At 43.3% G+C, this 24,242-nt stretch overlaps 1 protein-coding gene across 2 annotated transcripts; it reads left to right on the top strand.

Moving 5' to 3' along the window:
- The first annotated feature begins 1,929 nt into the window (after nucleotides 1–1,929).
- On the top strand, nucleotides 1,930–23,589 carry LOC128275604 (tyrosine-protein phosphatase vhp-1-like). Of its 2 annotated transcripts, none has more exons than XM_053014164.1 (4): nucleotides 1,930–3,234; nucleotides 6,924–7,034; nucleotides 9,318–9,542; nucleotides 20,983–23,589. In XM_053014164.1, exons 1-4 carry the CDS (start codon nucleotides 3,174–3,176, stop codon nucleotides 21,786–21,788), a joined length of 1,203 nt encoding a protein of 400 aa, XP_052870124.1. In that variant the 5' UTR covers nucleotides 1,930–3,173; the 3' UTR covers nucleotides 21,789–23,589. The 2 variants fall into 2 exon arrangements, with proteins under 2 accessions (XP_052870124.1, XP_052870125.1); XM_053014165.1 differs by lacking the exon at nucleotides 1,930–3,234 and adding an exon at nucleotides 3,777–3,913.
- The last annotated feature ends 653 nt before the right edge of the window (nucleotides 23,590–24,242 follow it).

Genomic DNA, 24,242 nt, shown 5'->3' with positions numbered 1-24,242 from the left:
TCTCGTTAATGAACTAGTTTTTCAAGCATGTAGCAGCATGGCTTGGCACATTTTTACACTGATTAGAATGGTGGAACGGACCGCAAAACCGTCAAATCTTACTTCCAAGGACAACGTTGCAAAGCAAAAGCGAAAATACCATTATCTGCACAGTAACTTCACACACAAAAATTATGCTTAAACCTGACAAACTTAAGAATCTTTGTAAGACAAACTGACACAATGAGAATTATTTGGCCTCAATAGGTACATCGCTGTTGAATTTGAAGGCCAAAAACATGGATGGGTTCAACACTTGCCCGTGCTGGCATGCTTTATGGGTACTTTTTTTTAAATTTGTTTTTTTATTCATTTCTAATATTTATATTATTGTTATACAGTTATTCAAGTACTACTTTAGATTGTTTATTATTTATTGTCGAAGCAATTATACCTTCCGTAGGAAAACTGAGCCATTTTTGGTTTACTGTTTTGTTATTTAAATCGGTCGAATCGATCTATGGACCCACGTGGCATGTTAGGAGCTTAATGTTATCATTTAATGAGTCTGCATAAACCTCCATTCAATCCTAGATTACATAGAGTGATACCTTCTTACAAGAACCATCTACTCGCCCCTCGAGGGAGAATCCCACTCAGGTCCGAGAGTGTGTCAAGCATTCCCTCACCCTGTAAAGCAAATTGAAAAACAACAAGAACTATCAGTTTTATTTCAAAAAGTACCTATCCGAAAATAAAACCTAAAAATGAATAAAACTCAAAAAATTAATCGTTCCAGCGCGAAAACAGTCCCAAAAATCTGGCTCGAGAAATTCACCGAAGCGAGCTGTGTCCATGAAGAGTAACGACCGATTTTTTGCGTGCAAGTGACAGAGACGCAAGCAATGTGCCGGATGCAGGCAAATTTGAAGCACTGGATGAGTCATAGATGCTGGTGCGTGAGTGTGTAGAAAAGTTAACACGTGCGGCGGAAGAAACGGTTATTCCAAAGCTGTGTGTAGTAGTGAGAAGCCAATGCACGAGTTTGAAGTAGTTGTGTTGAAATCGAATGTAAACACTACACACACAATCTAAAAATTTTCCATGGTTTTGTCGGAAGGGCAAACAGCTAACGGAAAATTTATCTGACTTGACTCATCCTAATTGTTTTGGGCCAATCAATAAATTATCTGACTAATTATAGATCAGAATGTGTTGTAATCATTCGCAATCCCTCCTGTTTCGCTGCATAAAGGAGGGCATACTTTTCGGTCACTCTACACTGGTAGAATACACCCTTTGGCCATACTTTACAACTACAACTAGCAGCTTCAGCTGTCCGTTGAAGTGTGTGCGTTATAAATCAAACTTAACCGTCCAAGTGTGTAATCGATACGATGGGAAGGCAGTGACGTCATTGCGAGGTGTAAAATCTAGCTCACGAAATCGTGTATGCCAGCGCACGTGTCATATGCACGATTGCACGATTGCCTTCAGCACAACAGCCATATTGGAACGTACACACACCCGCATCGGATGGACAAGAGAGCTACCAAAGAAATTGTTGTAAAGTAAGATTTATTTTCCTACAGATTGGCAATTAGAGCGTTTTGTTGAAGCTGTTTTGCAGAAATTCTGTGTTTCATGGATATCTGGAGAGCGTCTGGGAGGATTCCATTTGCATAACGATACACTTACACGTTCTGTCTGTCGTATCGCGTGTGTGCGTTTGATTGCGCATGTGTGCGTTCCACTGCGAGTGCCGCGTAACTCGTCATCAGATCATTCATTCGCATTGAAAGCGTTCGCACCAGAGTTACAAGACGTATTTCGTTTGTCGCTCGTTTCGATTCTCGCTGGTTGCTTGGATTTGTTTGTCCTTTCCGTGCGATCATCATTTCTCTTCGAACTTTGTGGATTCATATTGCTGATTCGCCTTTGCCAGGCAAGAGAGAATATTTCTTCAGCTATTTCGTGAGTTTTACCCAAAAAACAAAACCCCGTTTCCGGAATAGATATGTTTTGAGGGGTCACATTGTACGTAGAGTAATAGCGTAATGTCATAAAAATCCAAAAATCTGCTTCTGTCGAGCCTCAGTGGCGCCCGTGCGAATCTGGTGGTGCGCGAGTGAGAAAGAAAGAACTAAACGTCAAAGCTTACGGGTGAAGTGAGAAAACCTGCGGTGAGTTGATGATTCAGCCACTGCATTGTCGGTGCGCACCGTGAATGTGTGTATTTACTGTCCGTCAAAGAAAACCATAACGAGGTAGAAATATCAGTCCTCTAATTGCTGCTGCTGCCGGGAAACAATCGTATATATCCAAAGTGTATACAAATCTTCAGTTACAGTGTTACGTGTTACAGCGTGTTCTGATTAGTACGGGCCTGCGTGGTGTGGTGAGGAGCTGGCCACACCGTGCAAAATGTCTGCAAGTAACCAATGATAAGCCTCTTCAAGTTACAAATTACTACGCCTAGCCAGGCTTCGTCGAAAAGTAAACAGAATTACTCCCAACGCACAGTCAGACATCAAATTACAGAAAGAAAAACAACAACTCACACCGTTGATGTTTTACATAAGCGAAGTTAGTTGAGAGCTGCACATGTTAATTCATGCAACGTCGTTCGAGCATTGTTGAAGCATTGAAATTCGTATGAATGCTTCTGTGCATACATCTGCGTTTTATGCAGTGTGCATTGCACGTACGTACGTCGTCTGATAGTGCTGCGGCGCACCTGACGATCATCGCCCTCTGAATACTGGTCTTTCGTTTGGCCAAACAAAAAACAACAATACAACGTGTGTGTGTAGCAAAGTGCGATTGAAAAAAAATACTAGAAAGCTCGTGTGTGTGTGTGCATGAATGCGTTCTCGTAAGTGCAACCGCAACATTGTGCAGTTATTTCGCGGGTAATCTATCAGTTACACTGTTGTCGTCGTGTATTGGATCGTGTTCTGTAGTTTATTTGCACGCTAAATGCAGTTTTTGATGCAGAGCAGGCTTTCATCCCCAAATCCTTCCGGCAAGGCTTAGCTGATTGCTTGCGCAAGTTTGAAAATCCTATATGAAAGGGAAATAAGTGCTACGAGATCGCGGTGCGGTGCGACAGTACAGACTACGCGACGAATCAAACGGTACCAGCAGCAGAACCGGGTAATCCCGGAACCAATTACTTCAAAACGTCCAGCAAAATGAGGATGAAACACAAATCTCCCTGCCTGATGCTCCAGTTAATACCATCGGATAATCGTGGTAAGCTTTGATGCAATAAGAAGTTACCAGTAACCATGACAAATCGTTTTTTCCAGCTCAAGCAACTAATTGCACCCAGGTTGTTTTAATTGAACATGACGTGTATTTATCGAAACGACTCGTATGACTCGGAAAGAATTGGAATTTGCCATGCCAATCCACGAACATAAGCACATTTAGCACTTTTCTGAGATGGTCATCATAAGTTGTAAATGGCTTCTTCCTGCTAACCCCCAAATTCATATGATTTCGTTCAAGGAGGCCACATTCGCGCGGTAAAGTATACAAATCGCAGGAAGCGTACTCTGCGTGTGTGATCATTGTGGCCATGGCCTTTTGAGTGTGGTTGTACTTTTTAACGGTCCACTCTGTTGGTGGGTTGATGTCATCGGGCGTCGAGTAGCAGCATGTGAAGCGAGAAGCCGAAGAAAGGAGGGATTTACGTTCTCAGAGAAAAGCATAAAGCTCATTTAACGTTCACTTCACATCAGTTGTTCCGTAACAAGGATCTCGTTTGGCCGTTTTTCCGCGCTTCGCGATACCGGTGTTACGATTGATTTCGGATTTTTGTTTTTCCTAAACTATCCACACTGCCGTTTGGGCGCAATCAGTGTTAGTGACGAATCCTCTAAGATATTTTGTCTTTGGATATCAATCGATACTTAGAGCATGACTTCTGGTGCGTATCCGCATAGTGTACAGGTACAAAACCGTGAAACCGTTCCCATGTATCACAGATATTTACTTTTAACTTACTTGCTTACTTAAAATACCAGATACCAGAGACACCGTCTGCGTCTGCTCCGTCCGGTCTGGAACGGTCTGGTCTGTGTCCTCGAAAACTTTAAATAAATTTCAAATTCCTTTGACACAATCGCTATGAATCATCGTTGCTCTGCGGCGTGGCTTTTTCTGTAAACGGCAATGGCGAAAGCCGTTGTTCGGTGGGCGATGTTTCAACTATTTGCCTCTTCAGCCACCTCGCCACCCGCTTGAGGGAAACGATGAGGAATTGACTTTGTATCCGAAAATAGCTTTCCGTTTGTGGTTGGTGAACGACAACCCATCACGTGTGATGCTGTTTTTGTATACATTTTTAACTGTTTCCTTACCACCAGAGTTACTTTTGACGGAGATCTCAGATTGACATTATTTCCCTTCTGCTTCCCTATGTTTCGACTGCTCCCCACGATATCTTGGCCATCTTAAAGATCTACAAATGAACGACAATGATGTCATTGCAAAGGTCTATTAACAGCCGATCTACCGCGATGCGAATATCTTAATTGTAATTTATTATCAGCAAGGTGCGATTTTGTGGTGTTTAAAAAGCCTTTGTCATCGTTTCGTTGCACATTTGCAGGAGAGTTGGCTGAGACTGACACTTAATTTTGTCACGAATTATAACGTCAATACGTACACTGTGTGCTGCTCCTTTTTTCTCTTTATTCAACGTCATTATTGTTATCATTCAGAACAGCTAGTTTCACGGTTTGAAGTAGTATTAAATGTCCAGCGAAAAATATTGATAAACAAGAAGAATAACGGGGACAGAGAATGGTGATGAGGAATCCTTCTTCGTTGTTTTGTTGAAAATTCCATTCTGCTGTTTGCTGATGAGTCACCGGCTTGATCCGGTCGCCTCTCGTGTGAGTACGGCGATCGTTTTGTGAGTTTACGAGACTTAAATGGCGATCATCCGCGAACAGCACAGGATGGCACAGGACAAGCCCCACTATCGTCGTGTAATAAAAAGACATACTTTTTTGTAGATGCATAAAAAATGGTAAAAAACGAATATAATCCCCAAACACAAACCTGCCCATCCGGTAGTGAGTAATGATAGTTTCACCACGCACATTAGAGGTGAATGTTCCATCTCGACAGATTTGTTCACCCTTCACCGTCTAGTAGGTCCGAAGTGTCCGCCATCTGTGCATACGCTAGGATTGTAATGGAATACGAAAACTATTTTTAATTTCTGTAAGGGTACAGTGGCGGGCTTGACCAAGAGGAAGACAAGCTACCGGGTACCGGGTACAAATGACATTCCCAGTTAGTCCGGTCGTTGCGCACTTATGTCGGCCTGAGACGAACGGGGTAGAAGTTTGCCCTAATCGCTGCGAGCGCGGCTCCAGATTCGTGGTGTTTGTTTACTTGCGGATCAATCGGATCGTGTGTATCGGATAGAGTGTTGCAGAAGATCCCGGGAACATTTAGGAAGCTTTTCCCGCGCGCTTGAGTTAGCGAGTAATTGAGCAATTTCAAATCTTGGTCGGTTCTGACTAGTTTCCTTTTTGGTGCGCTTCGCACATAAATCACACTGATTTATGCACGCGTTTGCTAATGATTGAACGAAGTGTAGCTATTGGGAGGATTTATTTTGAGGCATTTTCTGTTCACAACCGCCCGACACGCCGGGTGCTTTCGAAGATCACGGCGCAAAATCCTCCGCTTTGGTACACCAAATCCTCGGACTCTAGCGCACGCTCACACCCAAATGCCTCGTAAATGCTGCGAACACTTTCGCAGGCGACGCGCCAATGGCATATTCGTGACTCATCGCAGTTCTGCGCGCTGTGTTAATCCTTCATCTCTCTGCCACAGCAACGCTTCGTCACGCTTTGTTTCGCCGCGCTCTGCCTCGCGCCGCCGCCCTGATCGTTGTCAAACGGACAGTTTAACCCCCTTGTAACTTCCCGGGATACTCCTAATCATAGCCACCCCACTGTTGCTGTTGAGCGTGCTCGAAAACGAATCCATTGACAGTGTGATCGATTTCGAAAGCGCTTGTGCGCGCTGTGAGCCCAACGAAAGTTGCATGGTGAGACATCGTTGAGTTAGTGTTTGTGATTTTAAATGCGATGTCTGCGAACCGGTGGTTTCAGTTCGACAGGCTTTCCACAACTTCGTCCTGAGCTGTGCTGCTTCGATTAAATTAGAATTTGAGTTCTTTTGAAAACTCTTACAACCTGAACACACTGGTCGGCCAACAGCAGACATTCCGCGCGCCGACCACCGACGGCTCCCGAATCTCGAGAGAAGGGAGAACTGGTTTTCGAAACATAGCGGAAAGGCGGCCCACGGAGAGCGTGGCTCGATTGAACGACCTTTAAAGGTTTCACGCAACATAGGCACGGGAGAAAGAGTAAACGGCTGACGAGAGCATTGTGCTTTTTTACGCTACGTTGCTGCGCGGCTCATTCAGATTGAGAAACGTTTACGAACTACGAACCAACTTGAGGCTTAAGTTCGCGCTCAAGTTCAGCTGGACGATTGTGAGCGTCACAAGCTTTAAAGTAAAGATTGCGCTGTTGTCACAAACACATCAGTGTATTTGCTGCTAAACACTGCTGAGCAAGTGAACCTGGGTCTGTGGGCGCTGCTGGGTGGTTTCCTGCACCTGCACTAAACACCATTTCGAGCCCTGACCACCTGCTTCTGTTTGACGGTACCGAGCTTTGTAGACTGGGCCAAATTTACTACTAGCGATGCATTTGGTTATGTTTTTAACGTAGCAGTTTTCGACCAATGTTCTACTACAATTCGGACGAACAGAGCAAACAAAAATCTCAATAGCATATTACTTATGTTAAAGCAAGTTCAGTTTGATGGAGGACAGATTTTTACATCGATCACTCTTTTACCAATAACCAATCTCTTTTCGTTTGATCTTCCATTTTACACAGCCATCCATGGTCAACACAAACGGCACAAAGATAGCTGCGATGATTCATCGATCGCATCAAGCACCCGAGTTCCCCTAGCACGCAGCTGCTCTAGTCCCGCCGTATCATACGGTAAGTTTATTCGCTCCCTCGGTTTGCTGCCGATACTGCACGAAGGTGCACGATTATTAACACCGTTAGATAACCTCTTGGATTCAAAGATAGTACCGGGTCGGTGTTTACTACGTTGTTTTTACTGGTTCTCTACACTTCGATGCGTGGTTATAAAACATGCTTGCATCAAATTAATGTGCGCACCAAACCAGCGATACGCTGGTCGCTGTTGTGATGATGGCATAGCTTCCGACCTTCCGACTACATATAGCCAGAACGAAATATTATTCTCTCGATGAATGCCGCTTTACGTAACGGTGCCAGAGGTTTAGGTTGCCTCGGCGATTACCCAATTGATGGTGGTTTAGTTCGTCGATCATCATCATACAGAAGACGGGACAATTCGCATCAAGTGTGATATTTTTAAACTGCTCTCTGGTATTGTTGATGGGGAATGATGCTCTGATGAGAGGATTTCAACATTCGCAGGCATTCCAGTACCACGTAGAAGGACCTAGTACACGGCGTGTACGTCTGCGTTAATGTTTACTTTTCACGGACTTATCGAACGAGACTGGTCAGTAGATCGAGCCGTCAATGCTGAGGAATTCCCCTGTTTTACGCACGTTTAATTTCACGTGTCAGAGGTAGATAGTCCAAAAGGAAACACAGTGAAAGAAAGGCAAGCCAACGACGCCAAGACCGACGAGAAAACACCGGAAGCAAACAGCACGCGACGTGCAGAAAAGCTATCGGATTTATCGGTGTTTGTGTAGCGGTTTTGCTACGACATGATCCACATGCAGACATCCTGAAACAACACCTAGCCGCCGCCGTGCATCAGGTTTCAAGGCCGGTCAGACAACTTTTTGTTTCCCCCACCACAAGCTTCTTTCGCAGTCTCAGATCGCTTAGTATCACCACCATACCACCCTAAGGAGGCAGAGTCACGTGAAAGGCCTTTGTAGGTTGTACGATTTTCTGGGAGCAAAAATGGTTTCTTGCAATACGCCTAAACACAACTTCGCATATTCAGTCTTATAGTTTTACAGATGCTTCAGAGTTCTATGCTAACGGTACAGTGTGTACAACTAAACAGGGGCAACCGATATCATGGCCCAGATGTTGTACTATCTTGCCAATTCCGATGCCTGAGATACCTACCAGTTAGTCCGATGTATGATTTACCCAAACCGGCATATCCATGCCGTTCGCCAGCTGCACAAAGAGGCGTGGAGAGAGAGGAATGAATGCGTCTTATAATGTCGACACTATGGAATTTCGATAGCTGATCTCTCTCGCCCCCGCAGGACATGTTTACATCGGCAAGGAATGGGCGCGCGTTGGTGCAAAACCGTGTGAAACAAGTAATCTACGAGAATACGATGGAGTTGTAGTCGAGTGGCTCGTCTTTCTCGCTGTTAAACGCTTCCCTACTCCATTGGGTGGACAAACAGACTGGTCGAGAATGGGGCAGAGTACTAATAGTTGCTCATCTCAGCATCGTGCATTTTTAGTACGACTTTGTGTCAAATCGATAGTCATGTGGCATTGTTGGGTTTCCTTTAAAAGAATCGCCGATGCCATGTAGCAGGAAAGAAACTTTGCTTGCACAATTGGATTTTTTTTATTATTCTTTAGCCTTCAATCCCAATGGCGATTCTAATAACTAACTTAGGCAACGGGGGAAAAGAAACTTTTATAGTTTCCAGAATAAACTAGGATTAGGCATAAGAGGCAGCAAGTAGGTGAACCTGATGAGATAGGTAAAAATTTTGAACCCCAGACAAGGAAGATGATCGCTATGCGTATTGATCTCGAAGAATGGTTTTGAATTGACGGAGAATTCACACGGACATAACGATCACATCAAGTTAAAACATCAGTTAAACCCGAAGCGTTTGTGCATCGTCCATTCAAACGCACTTCGCAAATAACAGACGTCATAAAACCCATGTAAACACCTTTTCTTCGTCGATTTCGATCACAATCATCATAGCAGGCCACCGTTTTTCAATGATAGCCCACTTTGTTTTGCACGCTACTGTTTATGTTTTTGCTGAGTGGCAAAAACCACTTTCTTTGAATAGTGCATTCCATGAAATTGCGCGCGGTTATTGGTCGCTGACGTTTTCATACGTCAGTTCATTCACAGTTTTATGACAGCTACGCGGCACACGGAGTTTATAGTAATTTTCAGGAACGCTGTTTTCACAGTGTGTATGTTAGTTGATTAATGCGTGTGCTATGAATTTCAACCCATAATATAAGTCACTAAAACGTTTAAAAACATTCTTCCAGACATTGAGTCTCATCCTGCCTCGCTGTTGTTTCCCCACCTGCTTCTCGGGAACGGTCGGGATGCGATTGATCCATCAACCGTGGGAGCCAACTGCATACTTAACGTCACTTGCCAGCAGCCGACTGGACAGCTAAAGCCCGGTCTCAAGTACAAACAGATTCCGGCCAGCGACACCCCGCACCAGAACATCAAGCAGTACTTTCAGGAAGCGTTCGACTTCATCGGTGAGTACCAACCAACCAATCCTTTCTACCTTCAGTGGTATCAAGTGCAGTTCGAACTGCAAAACCCTTAAGCGACCGACACTACTGGTGCTTGATGCATTTCACATACCGATCGGTGATGCAACTGAGCAACCCACGCCTAGGAATACCAGTTTGCTGTTGTTTTTTATTCATTATCCAAGTAGCCTTTTCTACCAGGTCTACAGCTTGGAAATGGAAATTGTAAACTGAGTGCTCTACCGGTCAGTTTTGTCCTCCGAGTTCAGTTCCACAATCTCCTAAGACCTGGTGAAACCGTTAATTTAGATCGCTACTAACAACAAATGATTAATTTGAACCATGCATTGATCGAAAAACGAATAGAATGCCGTGTCTTCCGTTCCCCCATGGAGACGCTTGTAGGGGCTCAACCTGGCGCCTCCATGACGAACAAAGCAAAACTGCTTCAGGATACAATCAAATCACTTGACTGGAAGCTGTTATCTCCCCGCTGTATTCAATAAACTTGGTTCTTTCCGAATATCATACATTTCCATCGATGGGACACGCATTGGGTGAGCAGCACTTCGTTTCTAACGAGGAAGTCGAAATTCTATAACTAATTGGTTTGCTTCAAAAGACGAAGTATTCGTTCGTCTGGGAATCTACAATCTACCAGAGAGATAGGAGAAATGTATATCTAGCGATGGCACATGTAATGTAATAAACATTTGATTTCTTTGAAAATACTTTTGTCCATTTTCAAGCTTTAGATCTGGTAAACGGTGATCTACAAAAAAACAGCAAAGACTTTGTGTAAGTTTGTTGTTTAACTGTAACAAAGAATTACAGTATCGCGGGGCTTGCGAAGTTTTCTTTCCAACGCAAGGACGTTCGATCGTATTGAAGTCGATCCGTTTAATGGACACGCTATGTTGATAAACCATTTCGACTTGCTTCGAACATTAGTTGCCAACCAAGTTTGCCAATTTGCTAAAAATTCAGCGACTTTGGCAACGGAAGTCGCGGCGGACGACGCACAACGCCGCGCCACCACCGCGCCAAACGGACGGGAATGACGAAGCGAGGAACGAGCGACTCAAATATAGCTATGACATCAACCTTCCCCTACCGCGCAACAACCAAATCATCGAGCGTCGCAGTAAATGGTCCGGTTTTTTGCTTTTCACCTTCCTTTCGGACCAACGGCTTGCTGCCGCGCGCGGTCCGTCCCCTTCCCGCTGTTCGCCGCAACGTCGTAACCCCTTTCAGCGGGCGCACGTCCTTGCACACTGCGTGTGACGTGTGTGGCGCGTTGTGGTGAGCTCATGAGCTCCGTGTGGTGGTGCCGCCATTTAACGCAAGCTGCCGCAGTTGGTAAATCTCCAAGCCGTAAATCGATGTGTTGGCAAGAGGAGGTTGCGATTTCGTTTGGGAAGCTGCTCAGGTTCCGCCCGGTTCCAGTCGCCTCCCTGGAAGTCGACCCCCTCTGTTCAGCCCCGGAAGCGGAGCAATAGTCCGACCGGGGTGAGCGGGAGGAAGTATTCGATTTCTAGACGACCTTGTCCGGTGGCATAAGTTCTACACGCCGTCGTCCGACTCCGACGTTGCAGCGCTCTTTGGCGGTCGAACTCGCGACGGCGAAATCAGTCATTTGCGTTCACCAAAGGATCGTTCGTACGTGTTGCAGCCGGAACCGTATCTTGATGAATACGCATGGACGGCGACACTAGCACGAGTTCTTCCGGTTCTGGGTCCACCGTATGTTCATCTGCCCCCCACATCATCAGTTGAATGACCCCGTTCAGGTCACAAATCTAGACACTAGAGGACACTGTTGAAGTAGCTTTGTTTTTGTTACTTTTTATGCACTAGTGGAAGTTTTACTGCAAATAGTTGTGTGTTCTTTAAGGATTAAAAAAGAACTATTTTGCATGAAGTGGCAGACGCGAAAGTCGTGGTGCGATCTCCAGCATTGCAAGCGTAAATATCCTATTGAATGGTGCGCTATCAAACGCTGTTAAACGACGTCAACGACGTAACAGGAACAACCACCAGCAAGACGGTTTGCGGAGAGCATCGTCAAATAGTCAGTAACACCACCACCCTCTGCATGGCGCGCAAACAAACGTAGTCTCTGCGGAGGAGAGATAGAGCCCTCTTGGCGGTTAGCAATAGAGCGGCCGCCGCGCGGTTTCGTCAACTGATAACATGACAGAAACAGCACTACTTTGGTGTGTTTGTGGCTGCAAAGAACGCGAGAGAGGTTCACCCGCTTAGACGTCGAGCGAAGGATCAGGGTGGGGCAGGGACTGCGGCTTGCGGTGGGAACATAAAACAAGGGGAAGGAAAGAAGAAGCCACGGCCCGCGTGGTGGCCATTCCGCCACTTACGTCGTTGCTCACTCGGTTGACTCGGCAACACCACGGCGGCGGCGCTGTGTGTGTTTGCCACGCCGATGACTCACGATCCGCATTTAAACACAATTAAATGCCATGGTACACACCAGTGCACGGCGGGCCACTTTAACTAGCGAGCGCGCACGGTCACGACCACACGCAGAGAGGGGGTATGATGTGACCGCCGACGGGACGGACGGTTCGTTCGTGGTTCGTTCGTTCGTAGGGTTCTGCACTACAAAATGGAGGAGTGGGTTGGTTGGTCGGTGATTCGTAATCGCGCGCGGCCAGCCGCAGAGCCCGAGCTCAGAGACTTCGAATGACGCACAGTGTAAGTGAGGGCAACCAAGTATAGGGTAGGCCGCCGCTAGCAGCAAATGCCACGCAGGCAGGCGGAGGATTTGACGGCCTTCGCCCCGCGGCCTTTGTGCCGATGGTGCCATTCGGCGCCCAATATACCAGACCCAGCGGCAGCCTGCAGCGATTGCTGCGTCGTCTGCCTGTTCCACGGAGAAAAGTGCATTTTGTCGTTTAGGCGTTTATTTTTAGTCAGTTTTCGTCACCAATCGATTCGACTGATTTTTCATATCATTAAGAATCGTACCGTCCTGCCTGCAGGTTCGTCGTAAACCGAACAGCTGGAAGAATCCTGATAAAGTTTTCCTCGTCCACAGGCTGTTCCATAAGTTCTTTGTTGCGATAAGAAAAACACATTTTGTATGATTTGAAATACACTTTATTATTCGGTATGGCCTCTCTGAACATTAGTGCACTTGTTCCAACGAGACTTCCATTTAAGAATTCTATCCCTGGAGTGATAATCTGGAAGGGCTTTAAAGTTCGCTTCCGCAGCTGTTATGACGTCATCATTTGATGAAAAACGCTCAAAATCTTTTTTTTTGGGTCCGAAAACAGATGGAAGTCGCTAGGTGCAGTAATCTCTGGTGTATTTGGTTTATGTTCCAACAATGCGAACTCTAATTCATGGATTTTTGCCATTTTCAAAATGCTCTTGTGAACGGGTGCATTGTTCCATTTTTAGCGAATGCGGCACCCATTTTGCACACACTTAGCTGGAACCCAAAACTTCAGTCAAAATATTGGTTATGCTGCTCAATGAGATGGCTAGGCCTTATACTAAATCTCTTTCAGTGATTCTACGATTTTCCAATACGAAATTGTGTATTTTTTCTACAATTTCAGGTGTTGTGTCTGTTTTTACGTTTTTGACGTGGTTCGTCTTGAAGGCATGTACGACCACGTTTAAACTCAGAATCACCCCTTTTAATGTACTTTAATGTAGCTAAAGAGTTCTTCTACACTTTCAACATTCGTTCATAAATTTCCTTCGCTTTCAAACCTTCCAACAAAAATTCAATCTCTTCACGATACTTGATTTTTTCCGTTGTAAAAAATACTGTGACACATCGACACTAAATGGGTTGTAAACAAAGAATGTAGTGACCGATTGAAATGAAACTTCACATACGTTCATATGAAGAGTGTACCAATATAACCAACAAAAGTTAGGCTCGTAGCAGCGATCGAACAGCCTAGTAGTTGCCTCCTCGTCCATAGCATACTAGTAACACACACAGGAACAGATACGTCGCACAATCTAACCTGCAATCAGTTGAAAAAGTAATGGACACACTATGAGAAATAACGACAGCAAAACCTGGGCCATGAAAAACGGGAAAAGAATGCCAGCCACTTAGCCGAGCCCACAGGGGTACATCACAGGCGTATGACTCATAGACGGGATGGCTGGGCAACTTGGCGTGAGTCCCAGCATGTCTGGCGGTCGCGTGTATACGATTGCCACCGGAGCGAGTAGTGCTAACTACCGAGTGGCTATCAAGCCCATTGACACACAACTTCTCCAGCGTAGAACGGTTGGGGCTACCGAAATAGACCGAAAACGGTTTCGTGATTTCACTCAATTAAGCGGACCACGAAACAGTAGCTTTCCAACACGTTCTGCGGTATCCAAGGAATGGCCCAAGAAAGAAGCTCCAGGGTGTGTAAGAAAGCACCACCAAACTCTCTCGCATATCTCCGGCAAACTCTTAATGGCCGCACGTGTACGAGGGTTTCGTTTAACCAGCGGGAACCAGAATGAGGGCCTAGCGGAGAAGCGTGCACCCGTTGATGGTGATGATGATGTCAACGATAAGCCACGAGGATTCTAAACAGCATGCCACATACCCCCCTCTCGTACACGTGTTGTTCTAATTTATCCCAACCTCTCTCCGTGCCAGTCTCGTCTGCCCCCCGGACTTGATCAGGCGGTTCGATTCGGTCCACGAGTGGTCGTGATTAGCGTTGTACGAAATTCCTAAAACATCTACCGCCTTGAGGGGAGATAAATTACCAGCCAAAGATATGACAATCGACCAACTCTGTCGAGTCGTGGTGAAATTATTTCTGGGTAGAAGTTGACGTCCTTAGCGGTGACCAATAATTGATTATGATATCAATACACTGATATAGCTATAAATTAAAAATATTGCTCATTAAAGGCAAGCTGATTTTTGAAATATCTCATACCGGGCCTGAAGTTAGCATACGGGGAAGTGATGTGATAAATCGAAAAATAACAGGTCCGTTGGTAGTTTCAGTGGCGGCGCACAGTAGGGAATTTGTATGGGAAAAGCGGACATATTTGTTTTTAGCAAGAATCTATGGACTTTTTACAACGTTTTTCTTTTTTTTTGCATGTGTTTTGATGAAGTTCAACTTTTTATGTGCAATACAAGCATTCAAGTACATTAAATTAGCTTTTTTCGTTATTATAAGGGTTTTAAACGCCTGAGCTATGCAATTTGAATGACACTAAAATCTTCTAATGCACAATCTAAACGCCTGGGTTATGCAATCTGTAATGCATCAAAATGTTTCAATGGATAATGCCCTGCAAGTGCGTGAATATTCTGCAACCAGAGACCAGGCGCCTCCTTATCCTTCACGATTTTTTTTTCTTAAAATAAGCCTAGCGGATGAATTGGCAAGTATATGCCAGCAAGATACACTGGAAATAGTTTAAAATTACTTAAACTTTGATTGTAATGCCTAGTTTAGTTGCGTCAAAGCCCGCCAAAAATTTGCTGCATTACCAAAGTTGAAAAACTGTATTTTTCCTAGTTTTTTTATACAAATTCCCGAAAAAAATGTACCAGCAATGCAAAACGTTAACGTTTGATTATTTCATATGAAAGATCATTCATTACCATTACCTTTCGAATGATGTATAATATAGGTATATTACCGTTGCAGAACTGTGCTAACGATCGCGTTAAAGTAGCTGACAAAAGTTGATTTTAAAGAGCCATTTTTATCACTTTTTCTACTTTGACAGATGATATCTCGGAATCTGCGCAACATGGAAGGCTAAGACCTTCAGTTATTAAGTTGACTTATGACCACCTTTTCCCCATAGTGCGGCGCATGGAAGTGTCTGCCAATTCTAATAAAAAATCGACGACAGTTGGTCGAATGGTCCCAGCGCCACATGGCCACAGCGGTTTAAACTCTCAGCATGCTCTTTCTTTCTCTCGTCAACACAGTCTTGCTCATTCTCTCAATGGTGCTTCCCTTTTCTTCTCGCATCTTTCCCTCTTTCGGTCGCTCTCTCTCTCTCCTCTTGCGCTCTCTTACTATCTGGCATTGCAAGTGCGCAATATATGCGATGAATCATCGCAGATCAATTATGAACTATTTCGAGCAATATGCTTTGCCGCCGCCGTGAGGGGGTTTTGTGTCTGGCGTGGTTGCATTGCAAGATCCAACACCATATCGCTCTGGTAGTGGTAGATGCGTGTGATATGTATAGGGTTATAATTGAGTGCTAACAATAATAGATGGCGACGCCGTCCGTCGGTGAATGTCTGTTTCTTGCCATTCGCGTGGTTCGGGAAGATATTTCCCGTTCGTTAGGTGGAACTGATCACCAGCTGATAGTTAACGGTAGCCGACTAATCGAGGCGTTTTGATTTGTCTCTTTTTGTAACGCCAAGAACAGATGGACGAACAGTGAACTGAGTATTAAAGAGAGAAACAGGGCATTCATGCTCATATCAGTTCAGTCATACTTCTAATTTTTCAATTGTGAAAATCAAAACAACCGTTAAATTTAGTCAACTCATTCATGCTCGCACTTGTAACTTCTACTCTTATAAGCTTCACCGTTTCACCGTTTCTTCCACAGGATAACTTCAAACGTTACTGATCCTAGCCGCGTGGCTTACACTGCAGAAAAATGTTCTGCAGTTATTCTCTGTGTAACGCAAAGCGATAAGATTTAGCACTATCCACCTATCTAAATATTGATTCTCAATTTATCCAAATTTACCATTTGAATTGCGCATCCTGCACGCTTCTTGCGATCAAACCTACCCGGTACATGTTGCAGGTTTTTCTGCACCGGATGCGCAAGATGATGTATGCAGTATTAACCTGGGGCAGAAAAAATCCTTCCACCACGTGGGGGGAATATGGCACCGAGGGCGAGTGTGTTTACTCATCTGTTAACAGTTCTGCTATACAGGGAGAAATGTTATGAAGGATTCTCTGTTTTTTTGGCTGCGCTGAGAAACCTTATCACATCGCCGGCAGCAAATTATTTTACGTTGTTTGGCGTTGAATGCTCCACTTGATAGCAGAGTTTCGCGCCGTGTACCTCACAATTGACGGTGTTTGTCCAGTTACTCAATAGCAGGCAGCCGATAAGATGCGAACGACGCCTGTAAACAGGAATCTATGGCAACCTCTAGATGGCTCTCGATTGTCCCAGCTTGTGAATTAGCCACCCTAGCCTTCTATGTATCAGCGGCGGGATAGATGTTTTGTTTTCTACTCTGTTTTTTACTCTGTCCCTTCCGTTGCCTGATGCTGACGCTTGTTGTTTTTTCGCACAATTTACATGAACAGCGATAAACGGCTCAACCAAGAGCACGAACTACGAGTTTGCCGGCTCGTAAGCTCGTGTGTACACATTTTAGCATCATGTGTGGGCTCAGAATAGAGGTGTGTACTGCATAGGTAATAGTTGGATAGGCGCAGTTCTTACCGACGAAGCCGGCTGGTGATGTAGGACGAGAGATGTGACGGTAGATTTGCTGAAGGTGATGATAACAAATATCAAACCGTTGAATACATAACAACATCCAAATGGAATCGTAAGGATTGTATTGTTTTTTCCAACCATTTTATAAACAACACACATTTTTCTAGTCTTTTGTGTTGGGGATTGTGGGGGGCCATAATGTCTGGGGATTTCTATCGTCTCCGAATCTTAAATGAAACAAATTGTGAACCTGACGCACTTTGAACATAAGGAACTGTACGAAGTAGAAAGATCAATACTGCCCCTTTGACAGGTTAAGTATTTCGTGTAACAATGAGTGCTTTATCTAGGTTTTGTTTTTTGTTCACACAAACGATAACAGGAGGCGACCGATAGGGAAGTGTTTGTTGTACGAGTCACCCTATAGCCGATTTATGAAGTCTGTTCGAAAGCGTGCAGCTAACAGGTCACCCTCGTCCGGGGTATGTTTCCGTCAAAGTGAAAAGTATTTGTCACCGTACTTGATCAACTGCACCCCCTTGATATGGGAGTGGGTCCTAACCCTATTGGCAACGCGTGTTGCTATCTATTGCTCAGGTGGTCATGGAATCAATTCAGTTGTCAGTTTTTCACTTACCTGGAGACTCGAGTTGAAGTACAATGCGCTCACACATGTCGCCATTACTTGTTTTAGTTGTTGTCTATCCCGCAGCTATCAACCGATTGTGATTACTAACTTTGTTCTATCGCGTTTGAAGTATTCCAGTTTTTAGTTGGCTATCAAAGTAACGCTACCGTCACAGGGAGTTCTAAGAGCATCATTTATGCATTATCTTTTTCCATACCTTATTGTCCCAGTCAGAAAATATGCCAGAATGTACCTTCATTGATTAGGAAACTAGGCCAAACCGTTAATTACATTTCCTATGGATACTAATGTAAGCTTCCATTTGTTTGATAATTAATCGCAGCTCTCTGTTTCGGTTTCGATTGTTCGCAGAGTGCTGAACCAGTAAACCAGGCTTGATACGTTAAAATAATCATCTGAAACGTCTAAACCCTGAAGAACAAAATCCTCTCCAACAGAGCACGACCAAGATGAGTCAGTGCATAAGCTTCGCACACCATAAGTTAAACTACAACATATTCCGTTTGACGTTGTCGATCTTTGAGATAAGGATTATTGACTCAAGTGTGAATCAAAGCATTGTGAGGCCTACGTGACTCATCAGCTTGGTTAGTCAACTTGCTTCAAGCTATCGGTTCCACTCAGCTATAACGACCCCAATCTTACACCATCTCCCGACAAAGGTGGTCCACAATGGTCGATGGTCAATGACTGTGACTATAGACTTCTACAGCATCGACAGTACCTTGGCGCTGTATATGGTAAAACGACACATCAGGATCGAAGAATTTGTATTGTAATTGTGGAAACACAAAACGTTGTAATTTCATACAACCTCACTTTTACTCTTTATACGGATAACTTACATTTTACTAAAGCTAACAATATCATTGGAAAGTTTTGCGGCTTATCAGTTCGTTGGGATTATTGAATGAGGCTCAATTCTGAATGGCTTTCGTGTTCGCCTACAGTGAACCAAATTAGTGCGATAATAAAATTTCTCAACGTTCGCGGATCGTGAAATTCGTCCTTCGTTGATTAAATTACAGTAATATGACATCATCAAAAACACTCAAAGTGATCATGAAGACCTCACGAAATAGTGCCAAGATATCGTCGTTTCGTTTCGTTTGTGGGTTCTCAACGGAAGAAAATTGATGATAATCGTCTATAATTGTGGGAGTGGCTGCAATCGTAGAGACTTGCGACTGCATAGAGGGAAACAGTTTGGTGGAAAAACAGAAATAAAAGCAAACTTCATTGCTTACACGTTTGAGTCAATTTCGACCACCAATAACTGATAATTGAAGAAGAAAAATATTTACTATATTCGCCTTCGTCATAACACGTTTGAAATCGGGTGATGAATGATTCATGCTGTGCATGATTGGAATCTATGTTCATCAAGAATGCAAAAAGGTGTGAAAACTGAATGATTATTCTCTATCTTTCGTTCAACTGGCAAACTTTGGCATTCAGGATGTCAAAGTTTGGTTTGACCATCAGTCAAGTTGGGTTTTTCGCTCATATTTTTCAAGCTATACTTGCAGAAGCATCTATTAATGAACTATAGCGACCAGTAGAAATACACATTCATTTACACCGATAATAGAATACTTCAAAGGGTCGTGAGCAGGTCGTGAGCAATCGTTGCAATTATCTGCTCCCGATCGCTCCCCGGCAGCTGGCAACAGCAAAAGGATGTATGACTCAGAACACATTTTCAATCAACAGTTCCGAACTATTCACACATTTGGTATAACAAATGGATGTTTTGTGTGCCAGGTAAAAGATGTAGCAGAATAATAATGAAGGAGCAATTGCATATACAAAATCCCGCATTATAACATACAGCTAATAAAACAAAAATGCATTTGACAAACGAAACAAAATAGCAAAGAGTACAATCATAGACTATGTCTCGGCTGACTGTGTGTGATCACTTTGCTTTGAAAGGTGTGTTTGTTCGTATTTTTCAAAGTAGGCCATATGTAATTCCCTGTCATTTCAAACGGTTCTGACGATCATGCGATGATTCCACCGACGACTAACCGGGTAGTTGTCTGAAATGAGTCACGCGTGCTACACCAAGCGTAGGACAAACAATAAAACGTCTTGTCTTCGCTTGTGTCTCGCCAATAACATTCACGGTGAATCCTGTAGATCTGTAGTGGCAATCCGACATACTACAAGGTCATTCGAGCTTCGAAATCGTTTACACCAAAAATGTTGACGTGCACCTCACTCATTGTTTAACGGGAGACACGAGTCAGGAGTATTGATTTAACCTCTTGACAGTTTTGTTTTTTCTCAATTTGATTTAATAAAAATCCAAAAAAAAAACGCACTTATTAAAGATGGTTCCAAATGAGGAAACAAGACTTGCGCCCGATTACTAAATGAAGAGTATCATGATGAATTGCTTTTAAGTACCTTCATTTAACTATCTCTTCCTCCACTGCCTGATATGCGCGTGACCAACGCAATAATCAGCGCGGGCGGCATGCGATCAAATGCAGCGAACATTCAGGCACATTATAGTATGAGCCATCTCGAGTGATTCTCTCACCACCTCACTCACCATTCTTCTATCGACTGTGTATCCTGTTCAGAAAGAAACAATACTCTGTGAGATAGCCATGGTGAGTCACTCTCATTCCGTGGATTCCATCAAGGCATCCTAAGTTACTCATAATGACGAAAACTTTTAAAGCACAGACACAAAGAAGGCCGCAAATCATGCCGGTTTTTTAATGTGTGTAATAAATATCGTATTGAGATTTGCACTCAATAGTGAGATTCCAATTGCTTCTCTCGCTTCCTTTCGATGACGATGATGGATCCCCAAAGGTTCTGGATTGATGGAAAATTAGATCTTCTCAGTTACAAAAATGGTGTGGTACTTTGGTGTGAATAACCCAGGTTAATCAATATAATGGCTTAAGATATAGACAAACTCAATTTTCTGACAGAATTGTCTGATTTTTTCGAGTATTCGTTTAATGCGAATTGTTTCATTGTATTTAAAGGTAACGCGAAGAACACTAATGGCAAAACTTCCGTTCAGTTTTTAATTTTTTTTTTCTACCTTTACTTTTATGAGCATGCAAACTTCATCCCTGTTTTGTTTTGTTTGTTCTAATCATATCGGCAACAGGCTGCATTCTCACATCAATCTCTATAATTTGCTGCGATAAGTCAGGAACAAATCCGAATCTATTGAAAATCTGGAAAAAGTACAAAACTATGAAGTATCAAATATCGAATTGTAACTGGGCAACACACCTTCTTCAAAGTTGAACTGTGCGTAGTATTTGGAAACGACTGACAATCTAACATAAATTTTTCTTTTGTTTCTATTTTTTACAGAGGAGGCGCGGAAAAAGGAATCCACCGTACTACTACATTGTCAAGCGGGTATTAGCCGCAGTGCCACCATTGCGATTGCGTATGTAATGCGCTACAAGGAACTATCACTGATAGAAGCTTATCAGCTGGTTAAGCGGGCTCGCCCGATTATTTCTCCCAACCTTAACTTTATGGGGCAGCTGCTGGAACTGGAGCAAAACCTAATAGCGGACGGGAAGCTGGAACCACCGCCACCGTCACCGATCATATCGCCCAGCCAGCCACCGTTCTTCTTGATCGACAACTGTAGCAAGTACAACTCCTTAAGTGAGGTGACAACTCGCCGCCAGCCCAATGGAAACGATGAGCTGTCTACTCACGGGAACAATGGAGGCGACAACGAGGACTGTAAAAATAACAACCGAGACAGCGGCTGCAGTGTGGCCAGCAACAGTTCAACCAGCTCTGGCAGTAGTAGCTGCAGCAGCAGTGGCAGTAGGGCCCGATTACCATGCGGTTTTCGCAACGGTTTCAACGGGATTCGGTTCCCGCCACGACTAACACTGAAACTGCCGACCTCACCAACGTCATCGCCACCTTCGCCCTCGTTATCGTCGCCGTCGTCACTATCTTCCTCCTCTTCGACTGTCTCGTCTCGTGTGTCCTCCTCTTCCTCGACTCCATCACCAACGCTTGGTATTACGCCAATGCAACCCACCTGCACCAGCAGTAGCCATACGGGTGTTAGGAACTCTACCTTCGGCAGTGCCAGACCCTCCAGCATGGCTGCATGCTGTCTGCACGAGCGCAGCGCCAATGCATCTTGACTCCGTTTCTAGCGGCGCGCCAATGCCTAGCGAAAATGAGTTCATCGAGGTCCTACAGTCACTCGCGTATAAGTGAGTTAATGATAAGCTAGCGGGAGAGATCCTGACTAAACTAAACGTTGCGGACTTCTGTTGCGTGAATACGCATGAAAGAGCGAATGCTGATTCGGAAGGATTGTCGTGAGTTTATCAAATGTTTCCGATGCTGCTCATACGGAAAAAGATGACCAAAATGTATCACTGTTTGCAGACGGTGTAGTATGTGAACCGGATACAGAAGAAAAATAGATGGTAGGTAAGGTTGCGTGCATATGCTTAGAAATCCGTGTGATAAAATTGTTCCATGTACGAAGCACAATCGCAAACTCAGCTTTCAACCGACAACGGTCGTTCCGTTGTTCATCTTCCGTTACAGTAAGCTGCAAACAATTGATAGTAGACACCATCAAAGGCTTACAACTGTAAGGTTTTTTTTAATGTAAATAATTCTACACTTTGTGATGTTTCACAATCTACACCCTCCGTACATTTTAACGTTTTCAGATACCTTAGTTAAGGCTACCTAATTTTACAGTTTTCTAGCCAAATATTGTGTTTGATATAGACGATATCTTGTTTCGTGATTTCCTGGGATGTGTTCGTTGTATCGATTTTTACTTGTATCGATTTGGTAACTTCATACTGGAATTGATTATATCTTGCCTGACTAACAAAAGGGAGAACTAATGCGGCTTAAAAATAATGCCAGTAAAACTCATATCATGCAACGTGCGCCATCGTTAAAACACTCACGCGTTGGAGTTTGTGTAGTCAAAGTGGTGCAGTTACAAAAAAATATTCGAACCGTGGTTAGTTTATACTGAACTAGGTATGTGGAAAAACTAAATTTAGTAACAGAGACTTATTCTTATAGGCAGTAGTTGACAGATTCTTGGCAGTTTGGCATAAATTTGAGTGAAAAAACTAAAACACAGGCTATACACTCTAAACATCACTCTTTTGTAAAATAGGAGAGCAACTCACCCGTGTCAGATGCATTTAATTTACAATCAGTCAAGCCATATACCGCACCACAATCCTGGTCAGCAGTTTAGTTTCCAAATTGAATAAAATATTTATATCAGTTTCTCAGAGTTCCTCGTCCCTTCCGGTAACGCGTGATGTTTTGATATCTGAATGCATAACATGAACCGTAAATTAATAGAGAACAATCGACAATAGATAGATTATACAGTCTAGCAGTAAAGTATAAATAAAATGGAAACAGTAGCATAGCAAAGAAATGTAATATAAAAGCGTACCTTACAGTTGATGTACAGGGTTTGTATCAACGCGAGCACGATGAGTATATTTAAGCCGAGCTACCTTCACTCTTACATCCGTGTATTTGTAACGAAAACTTCAGAATCAAAATCAATAGGACCAACTATTCCGATGTTACAAAAGTAAACAAAAAGTAGCACATACGTTTTAAAGAACAACAATGACGACGATATCAAAAACATACCCCACACAAACCTGGGTTTGATTGTGTTATATTTGATCGACATAACCAGAGAGTTAATAGTCTTCAAAGTTCCAACAACACAGAAAAACAAATGCTAGTCTTATTTGCTAAGTTAAATATAACCCACAAGGGCACCGATTATTATTAATGATAATATGTACCGAATGTTAACATTATTATTTTCAATTCACTTGAATACTATTTCATTGTAATTGCTGTAAACCTTACAACGGACGAGCGTATTTGAGAGTTGAACTTGGAAAACACAAGAATATAGTGGAAATAAAAGGAAATTGTACACAAAAAAGCTACCATCTGACTAAAACAGATGCATTAACCTGTTCTTCTTGCATTGAGGCTATTGAGCCATATTCCATGAACGTGAAAAATGAACGAAGATTGAAAGAAAAAAAATCAAATTAGAATAGTTTTACCTTTCACCCTATTTGTATTTCAAATTAATGGATTGATTGTTCAAATTGTTTTCCTACACAATCTCAAACGAAAAGAAGGAAGGAATAAAACTTAATGTGTCGAAATTTTTAACAATATCTTAAAACGTGACAAACAAACATACAGATTAGTAAACTTTTCCCAACCATAATCGAACCAGATAGTGGTGCCAATGTTTTCGAATATGTATGTATCTCACACAAGTAACAGTGAAAGATGGAATCCATTTTTCAATCATGACTATAAATTATGCTGCATTTACAAAATTTGGTAAAGGACGGATTCTAATTTTCGTCTTTATACACTACCTTTCTTCAAAACAGGAACATAAAAAACTACCAGCTTTCTTCAATTCAAGTTCAATCTTTCTTCTCACCACAAGCTTAGCGCAAATCTCGTAATAATATATAGTGGCAGACTCAACGGTTCCTTCGTTTAAATTTATACCTGTTCTCCTCTCGAAAGACACTTTGTAACAACACGAGTATTTCGAC

Source organism: Anopheles cruzii, chromosome 3, assembly GCF_943734635.1.
Source record: "Anopheles cruzii chromosome 3, idAnoCruzAS_RS32_06, whole genome shotgun sequence".
NCBI lineage: Eukaryota > Metazoa > Arthropoda > Insecta > Diptera > Culicidae > Anopheles > Anopheles cruzii.
Note: the sequence above shows the minus strand (reverse complement) of the source record. Positions and strands in the feature narration are given on the sequence as shown.